This window comes from Cololabis saira, chromosome 9 (assembly GCF_033807715.1).
Source record: "Cololabis saira isolate AMF1-May2022 chromosome 9, fColSai1.1, whole genome shotgun sequence".
Lineage (NCBI taxonomy): Eukaryota > Metazoa > Chordata > Actinopteri > Beloniformes > Belonidae > Cololabis > Cololabis saira.
Genome location: NC_084595.1, coordinates 31,814,409 through 31,824,271, shown reverse-complemented (window position 1 = coordinate 31,824,271; position 9,863 = coordinate 31,814,409). Strand labels below are relative to the sequence as shown.

Here is a 9,863-nt window from a genome sequence, read left to right as displayed (position 1 = left end):
CACACACACACACACACACACACACACACACACACACACACACACACACACACACACACACACACACACACACACACAGAGAGAGAGAGAGAGCAGATGCTTTGGAGCGCATCAATCAATGCAATACTTTTGTTGCACGCACAAGACACTCAGTTACACACGGACAGTATTGATATTAAGAGTGTGTCGCTCCTGCGTCAAGACATGCTCCCCATCTGCGTCCAGTGCGCGGATTAGACGCTCATTATCCTCTTAGCTCTAAATGGCCCCACGTTCCCTGCACTCGCTTGTCCGGCTCATCTGCTGTCTAAGACGCGGACCGGGGCGTGACACGACAGCGGACTTCGTGCGTAAAAATGATGGTGGCCAACATTCAGCCGCGTTAGTGATCGCGAACTACGCGTGAATTGTCCGGACAAGCCTTTTTCCTCCGTGTGTCAGAGCGCCGGTCTGACTCTGGGCATATGCTGGTCGTCCGTTCATCAATCCAAGCCACTGGTCTCTTACAGACTGTAATCTTATCAGTGTCAACCCGTAGCTGCCCTCTCTTCTAGGGCAGCTCTCGTGCGTCTTTGGACGTCCCATTATTTGGATAAAAAAGAGCTGCTATCGGTGAAAAACTTTCACCAGCGAGGGAATCAGCCATTGATAAACTTACATGCCAGTTTTGATTGTGCGTTAAAATGGAAATTTGACTTGTTTAAACTTTGGACGAAGAGGAGACATGGATCTTACGTGCAAAGACAGGAGTCTTTTTTACCTACTTTTCCTTGCAGTTTGCACAGCCAGCGTTTGTTTTGGTGCAAGGAGATCAAATGTTCGGAGATCTGGTAAGTTTCTTTTAAAAGCAGAATTACATTAATGATAGTAACCTTAATAGGGATGATGCTGATGATAATTGTGTTCTTTTGGAAAAATATGCATCGATGCCGCTTTTGTGTCAACTCATCTCTGAATTTCTTTCATTACCCAAATAACTTAAAAGGGTGACATACAATTTTTCAATCTGACAATCAAGTTATTAAATGTATCCTCAAGAAATGGTAAAACATCTGAAATATTTGAGTGTCAAAGCTTAAAAAGTCAAAACTTTGTTGGATGTTCATTACCTGAAGGACAAATAGTAATTTTGCAACTGTACTACATAACTGCACATGGGCAGTCTTGATTATTCCACAGCAAAAGCCACTTTGCAACATGCCACTTAGACCTTTCAAAACAAAGGTCTCCTCCCTTCCCTCTGCAGCACAAAGAAGCACATCTCTGGACTGTAAGATTAAACTGCTCAGGTATTCAAGGATTCTGTTTAGTTATAATGGCATATTTGTTGTTCACTGGTTACAATCCAGGGACTTCAACAGTCACACAAGTTGATTTAATAAAGTTCATTTTTCCATGCTTTTATAATTTAATTTGCTGATTCTTTTCGTCAGACAAGAATATTTAGGTTTTTTTAGGTTACCTGACATGTTTCAGGGACTCTGACGAAGCTGGAAGTAATAGCCCAAACATGTCAGCTATTAAAAAAACCTAAATATTCTTGTCCGATGAAAAGAATCAGCAAATTAAGTTACAGAAGTTTTTGTTTTGGCTTGTGTTTCAGAAAATTCATTTGTAAATGAATGAAGGGGAGCTGGTATATCCTACAAGTGCAGGTGCAACAGAAAACCAGATAATGGAGAACCAAATGTTTTCTTCACAATCTTTGATGGGTTTCAGGACGAGAACTTCAGACTATTTCTAACAAGATGAAAAACCCTTTTAGAAGCCTCAACAACAAAAAGATGAGATTGTTCTTTTCAGGACCAAAAGAAATGAGGAATTTTGAAACAAATTTAATTAGTTGGAAGAAGAATGTGTGAAAAAATAAAAGATTATTGTATTTACCTTGCTGTCAGAAACCAATGTTTGGGTTTTTTGTGTTGGATGCATTTATAACCTCATCATTCAGCAAAACAGTCCAAAATGTATAACAAAAAGTCATTAAAGGGGATGAAGAGGTGATATATTCTCACCTGGCTGTTCATCTCTACTCAGTCTACCTTCGTGCGTGAGAGTAGTGAAGACTTGAAGTAGCAGCATGCACTGTAAGGTGTGTGTAGTAGTGTAAAATGAGGTGGCTGCACTCATTAACTGCAAAAGGTTTCCCATTAATTGTTAAATTTAAGGCTTTTGTTCAGCTTCTTTTCTATCCGTTCAATTACATTTGAATCTCTTTGACTTTATCTCCCCCACAAATGTTTCTATGCTCAATATAAAACTAATCAAATTAAAGCGAAGACATATCACTTGAACGTAGCATCAGTCACTCAACTTCTAATTAACTGCGCTGAAATGCGGAGCTAGAAAAAAAAAAAAACGTAATTGTCCAAAATAGAGGTTTGTGATAAGTTATAACTACTTTCTGAAGCCATCGGTCATATCCCTTTTTGTTATAAATTTGACAAAATGTGTTACCTTTCATACAAAGAAATAGGGAGTCAGCTTTAGATAAACATCATCCATCTTCACACTTGCCAATATGCTTCTCCGGGGAGAAATCCCTCAGTGTTGACTTTGTCATCCCTACACTGTATCTGTTTCTGTCTTCCCCTTTCACCCTGTCCCAGTTTCCTCCCTTTTCCTACTCTCTCTCTACCCATCACTTCCCTTTTCCTTCACTGTCACGCTTTCTGACTGTTGAATGCCTGTGTCCCTCACACTCTTGGACCTTCGGGCCATTGCGGGCTGACTTTTACATGTGTCTGTCAGCTCGGAGGGCCATACAAAGGGCAGCTGTGGCTCTGTTTTCATGAATTCCAGTGACATTTGTAGCCTACTTGTTTTCTTTTGTGTGCGTAAGTGTTGAGGTCTCTCTGTCGTTGTTCTCAGGGAGGGGGAAGCATCAGCAGGACTCAGTGTCCACATACATCACATCAGCCTTAAACAACAAAGCTGGTGTTGTCGGACAAGGGTTAATATTGAATGACGTCCCTCCCCAAGGTGGTCTTCCTTTTGCAGTGCTTTGACAGCTTTATTCCCCGTTTGAATAAGCAGTTGAATTATTGATAGAATAATTTCAGAAGCTTTTTTTTTTTTTTTTTTTTTTTTACACCCTACAAGTTGTTTTGAAAACCATGCATTTTCATTAGCATTTTGGAGCTTTCTTTGGTAAAAGACAATCAAAATCTAATCAATGTCGGAAATTGTTTTCTTTACTTTTTTCCTTTTTTTCAGAGAAAGTTGTTCAGATTTTATTTCCTCAAACATTATGTGCAGTATGTGTTCACTCCTTCCCCAAGACGACTACAGCTCAGATCATTCGCTTTAGGAGACTGGGGTGTGTAGAGAGCACCATTTCTACATGACTGACTCAAAAGTGGAGATCCAGACTCAGGGATTGTACCAGTGGTTTAATTTATGAGGTGTCTGAGCGTTGCACATTCGTTGAACAAATAATAGCAGATACATTTCCGAGGACCAGAACAGCATTAAAGTCTGAGAGGGATAGAAATGCCACGCTACCAAAACGAGAAGCTCCTGTTCATACCCCGCTTCAGATGAGTGAACACTTTCTATAGATTTACATACAGAAATGTGTTGGATTGTTTGTACAAGGTCCAAACAAATATTATCTCTCACAAATACACTGGTATCCCCATATTTGTAAGTTGGAAAAACAGTTTCAGGGTATTTAGAAGAATGTTTCTATAGACCACAAATGCTCAATCAATGAATGAAACAAGAGATTAATAAATACTTTCAAATTAATTTTGCACTTGTGTTGTCTACCAATTTTGTTAATAAATGGGCAGGTTTATATTCAAACTGATTTCTACTTTGAAGACTATGCTAATGCGATACGAATCGTAAAAATCGTATCAATTCCCATCCCTACTTGACACGGTTAGGGATGGGAATTGATAAGACTTTTTTACGATTCCAATTCCATTTTCGATTCTGACTAACTATTCGGTTCTTTAACAATTCCCTTATCGATTCTCATTTGAAAAGGGACAATAAAAGGTTTATTAGCATCACCAATATACCATTTTAATAATAATAAAATAAATATTGTTCCCTAGAAATTAACAAAATACAACATACATTATTCTGTGGCAATTCCACGAGGATGTCCAAGTCAATCAAGTCAAATCCAATCAAACTGTGGATTTTGCAAATCTGCAACCCTAACCCTAACCCACTGATGAAATATCCACTTGCAAGTATTGTAATTTCCCCTGCTGTTGTCTTTTTTTACCGAAATGTAACCAGACCTTCGGGCATTTGTATCGCTTGGGCGCCATGTTTACTAGTGACTGCTGGCTTACGCATTTTCACTTATGAAGTGAAGTGTAATTTTACTAATTTCAGTCCTCCCTTCTGTTGTCACCTCTGCTCAACGTTAAACCAGTAGTTGTTTTTTTTTTTACCAAGAGGTACATCAGACTGTCCTGGCCTCACTGAACATGTTAAATGTTAAACTCCATGACAACATAATCAAAATAAGACTGGGTACGGTTTGTGTGGAAGCATTGCAGGAGAAAGGCTTTCTGTCTACGGAATCATAACTGAGGTTGGTTAAACTGCATCTGAACAAACCACAAAACTCCTGGAGCAGTGGAGTAAGTGGAGTTGTTTGTCCTTGATGCCCAACACAATGTTTGGTGAAGGCCAAGCAGAGCATTTCAGCAAACACCACATTCCCACTGTCAAACACAGTGGTGAAGGGGTGACGATTTGGGGCTGTTTCGCAGTCACAGGACCTGGCCATGAAGCCTTCTATTTACAAGGGTGGTCAGAGGCAACTACATCTGTCCATCTGTTCTTTTGTCCATCAGCTAAAGCTTGGTTGAAATTGGGTAATGCAACAGAACAGTGATCTGAAGCTCATTAGCAAATCTGAGTCAGAATGGTTAAAAAAAAATTGGAAGAATCAAGGTTTAGAAATTATTTTGTCAAAATTCAGACCTCTTCTTTTTACTAAAACACTGTGACAGGATCTCAAAAGAGCTGTCCTGAAGCAAATGCCCTAAACCTTAATGGACAGAAGCAAATTTGTAAAGAAGAATATGTTCAAATTTCTCCAGAACGATGTGCGAGACTGATAAAATCATACAAGAAATGACTACTTTAAATCATTACTGCTTAAAGTAAATCTAATAAGTTTTGCTTATGGCTATGTCAACACAATTAATCTTCATGAAGTGAAATAATCAATGAATTTCAAAATGAATATACTGTAGCTCTACTCTAATACTTTAGCTTCCTGTGCTTTTATCAAAAATCACAGAAAATGTGTGGTGTAGCCTCAGATGTGTTGTTGGGCCACACCTTAGGGGAGACATGGATGATCAGGTGTTTCAGCTGACATACTGCATTAACCACTTTGATGTCATGACAAGGTGAGGTGAAGACGGGGGCAGGACTGAGGAGGGAAGAGGAAAGGTCATCTTAAGGGGTTGGAGAAGGAAAGTCAGAGGAAATAAAGACAGAGAGGGGACGTGGAAAGTAGCTGTGGGGACATGAGATTTCCATTTACTAGCCTTTTACATTTGCTATTGTTTGAGCCCCATGTTACTATCAGTAGAGTCTGCCCTTTTGTTAGTAGGTGAGGAAAAACAGTTGTGGCTTACTCGTGGCTTTTAAACTTAATTTCAAAATGTTCACACTAACAATTTGGGGATTTAAATTCTTTAAATTTAATTCAAATCTCAGCATTCAGCGAGGACATACAACTATCAACATTCATCAACACGAGTGTGTCAGCGAGTCTTTGAGAGTCCTTGTCCGCTCATGTTTATCCCCTGAAGTCCCGTAGCAGTATACATCATGTCAGCTCAAATCATACATACAAATCATACACAAATTGACTTTCTTGAGATCCTTTAAGAACCTGCTGAAGTTTCTTATAAGGGCCATCCAGTCTGTTTATATGAGTGCCTATATTAAAGGTCAATTTATAATTTAAAGTGACTGGTTATGCTCTTTAATGAGCATATGAATATCTTATTATCTCACTTTCAAAATAGATATTTTAAAAAGATATGTAAGATCTTGATATGTAAAGAGTCACACAAGTTTGCCATCAGCCAAATGATGTACATGTATAACGCAGTTGATAACAGTTGTCTGACAATTACACATGAGCTTTTCCCGTGTTTGTTTTGTGTAAATCAGATCGTCTGAGTCCTCCGTTAGACATCCAGTTGGAGACTATCAACTGCACTGCTTTCAGCGTACGATGGAAGATGCCCCGGAGACATGTCAGCACAATCACTGGGTACAAGGTAACTACACTGCATACAATGCATGCGACAAACATGAACTAGTTGTTGTATATTTATTCATCATTTTTAGGAAGGCAACTTTTTAATTATGGAAATTTTCTTTCACTGTGTAGTCTTAAAAAAAGAAAACATCCCAAAAAGATGTACAAAACCAAAAGAAAAGTACTGTAAAGTACTTAGAGTGAGCTTTTAAGGGCTATTTCAGTACAGTACAATCAAAAGTGGCGACCTTGAGGACATTTTCTCAGTTTTTTTTCCTGAGTGGATGTCCATTTCTTTCCACAAGGTCGCCTCATTCTTCTTTCTGCCTCTAAAGTGCCTGTCAAACTCACTGTCCACGATGATGGCCTTGGGGACTAAAACGATATTTTGACATTTTTGGTATTTGAGTAAAACCCTTTCACTGCCAAGTGTGTATTTGTTCAGGTTCAGAATGGCTTTGAAAGATGAGGTCACAAATCTTAATTTAATATTTTGTGAGTAGATGTACACCACTCTCCACAAGCCGAACTTCAGATACTGAAGTGAGATTTTTTTTTCTCTCGGTAGAAAGAAAATGAACAAAAAATGTATCTACAATGATGGAAATGCACATTGGTGTAACCTGAAGTTGACAACAAAATTTATGTTGATTATTTTTGAATGAATTAGTCATTTTTTGTTTGACCTCTTTTAATTCGATATGACTCACTGAATCCATGTTCTGCCCTTCCTTCTCTTTCCAACTTCAGTGTCTTTTTTTTAAATTCAACAATTAACAAATTGTGGCTCAGTATGACTGTGCGCGCTCTGCTTTTGACCATATGTCTCCACTAAGGAGATTAGAACGACCTAACATCCCCGAAACTCACAGATTAACAGGTACAGTCACTGAGCCTGTTGTTTTGGATTTTCATAAACGCTCCCGTTTCATTGTATTTTGTCTCTGTGAGCCATGTTTACATTGTTGCTGTCATTTCCTAATAATGAAAGTGCAAATAAATAAAAATGTTTGCGTTGTTCAGGTATTTTACACAGAGATGAAGAACAGTCGTCCAGTCAGCACAACCTCTTTGATGGAAGTGCCCCTCAGTTTGGACATGCTGACCACTGTGAGTATCCAATGCAAAGATGTTTACCTGCAGTAGGTGTGTGTCACTCTTTGCTTGTCACAGAGATACAGTATGAGTAAATGCTTAGAAAAAAAAGGTCAACATATTTTGAATACAATTGCTATTGAATTCTGAATTGACCCTCTGAATTTTATGTTAATACAAACTTGACTTCCAGCTACTCATTGATAACAAAACATCGCAACTCATGGTTGTAGACACTGAACTGGAGCAGACGTGTATGTTCATAGGCACATCCAAGGACCATTAGGCTACCATAATTCATTACGGTACCAAACTGGACAGCAGTCTCCCAATTTCCTCACGTATTTTGATGTAATTTTTGAAATTGAAGCTAGGGCTTCATTTCTTATTCACAGACCTGACCACCATTGCTAATATGTGACCACATGTGATTAATAACAACAACAAATATTTGAAATATCTTTAAAATTATTGGGAACAAATCCCATGAAAATATACAGTGAATCTGTCAATAAAAAAGAAGAAACACACTATCTATTTAGTTAAAGTTTGACATATGTCTGCAAGAGTCTTTGCTTGTTTCTATTGATCTCTTTGCTAATATTAGGGCTGTTCACATTCAGATGCACTAACATTTGGATTCTTTTTATTCCAAAAGGGACAATTTGACGGACAAGCAAGCTTTGTAAGTGACATAACAGGGGTTTTTTGCACTCATTCATGTCACCCCGCCCCCCTCCCATCCTTACACCTAATTGTCCACCCTTTAACATCTTTTTTTTCTTCAAACATCATCTTTATGTCTTTTCAACATCCACCTTCCAGGATGTGGCTATCAATGACTTAAAGGTGAAAACAAAGTACAGAGTCAGTGTTGGAGCTTATGGTTGGGCAGGGGAAGGCAGACCCAGCATGCCCCGGGACATCAGCACTGCTTCACATGGTAAGAAAACGAGAGTAGCAGAATTACAGAAGATAACACTTGTTAATATATTTTATCAACAAAATTCAGTTTTATTTTCTGACAATAGAAACGTGCCTGCCCCCCTCGCCCCCAACCAAGCCTGTTGTCACGGCTGTGTCTGATACGGAGCTGGCGTTGTCGTGGCAGCAGGGAGAGACTGAAGGAAGTGCGCCACTTCTGCACTTCTTGGTGGCCTACATCAGGTCAGTTCTAACTAATTATTCTGTTACAAAAAGAGCAATGAAAGGAGCTCCACATTTGTTAAACATTGATCTCAAGATTTCGGCAGCATGCTGTTGCTGTAAGTACCCAGACAGACCAACGCGACCCACATCAATAAACTGACTTGTATAATATAATCACTTACCTGCATGAAGGGAAAGTGGCCTTGTCGTTGAGGGGACATAATAATCCAAAAAGAAAGGTACAATTTCACCAGGGGTTTTGCAAGAAAAAGGAGAAACAGGTTTAGTTTTCTGTTCATCAGCTGATAAGCCGTCCGTCCTTGGGCTAAAACCGACGTTTCAGAGTTTCTTCTACAAGCCTCGCTTCTAGAAACATAATGGAGAGTACATTAAACTTCATGAAATATCTGTGGCAAAGCCAAACTTCAGAGAGGATTTCAAACATTCAGAGAAACCAATGGTAAAAGCCTTCCTTTTAAAAGTATTTTATTTCAAATTTCATTTCTGATGTAATGTTGCATTAAGAAAGGAATGGCAAAACCTTCATTAATAGTTTAAGAAAGTCTTCCTATTCACCCTTTAGCTGAGACACAGGGTATTAATCATTCACTAAGATGACTGTAAGTCAAATAATTAAAAGCAGATGTAAGGTTATGAGCTGAGTTTAGCGCAAAGAGGGAAGAGAGGGAGATAGAGCTGTCCTGTATATGCTCTAAAATCCAGTAATTCAGTTTTTTTTTCAAAACACTACATTAAAAAATACAACTCCACAACCACTTATTTCAAACGTGTTTCCGGAACCACACTTCCTGCAATGCTTGTCCACTGAGGAAGACTAACAAGCCAACGCTCTAATCACTTTGCTGAGGTCCCTATTGCTTCCACGGGTGATTCATTTGTTCATCTATATTTTGTTTTGACGTGAGAGGATTTATTTAACTCTTTCCTACAAGCCTTTAAAGAAAATTTCAAGTAGTATTTTTAAAAGGTATTCTACCTTTCGGGTTACTATAGAAACAGGACTATGCAACACGGTTACTTGAAGAAGAAATAGATGGTTCTTTTCCAGTGGCCATACACTAGAATCTAGTGGCTAGATGACTTAACAAATATGTAATGATGTTTTAAAGACTGACTCATGATACCTTCTCACATTTAGACACTGGAGTTTTTTAGTTTTAATCAATAGTTTTTTTTAAATGTTTTTGCAAAAATGATGATGAAACAAAACTAAATAAATTCTGTAGCATTACATGTATTTGATTTTGTTTTGAAAGCCAATACAGGGAAGAGACTGACTCCTATTTTATGAGATCATGAGAGCATGTTCAATCAAATGTGTCTGCAACTTTGAAATTGGTTGTAAAAA

The 9,863-nt window shown here is 38.4% G+C and overlaps 1 protein-coding gene across 2 annotated transcripts in view; it reads left to right on the top strand.

The window, feature by feature from the left end:
• The first annotated feature begins 302 nt into the window (after nucleotides 1-302).
• LOC133450553 (pikachurin) overlaps nucleotides 303-9,863 on the top strand; it is a 28,247-nt gene continuing 18,686 nt past the window's right edge. For both annotated transcript variants that reach the window (XM_061729261.1, XM_061729260.1), the window contains exons 1-6: nucleotides 303-830; nucleotides 6,160-6,269; nucleotides 7,274-7,360; nucleotides 8,004-8,030; nucleotides 8,171-8,288; nucleotides 8,377-8,512. In XM_061729261.1, coding sequence (XP_061585245.1) covers nucleotides 725-830; nucleotides 6,160-6,269; nucleotides 7,274-7,360; nucleotides 8,004-8,030; nucleotides 8,171-8,288; nucleotides 8,377-8,512 — 584 coding nt within the window. In that variant the 5' untranslated portion in view covers nucleotides 303-724. The remainder of the gene's footprint in view (nucleotides 831-6,159; nucleotides 6,270-7,273; nucleotides 7,361-8,003; nucleotides 8,031-8,170; nucleotides 8,289-8,376; nucleotides 8,513-9,863) is intronic.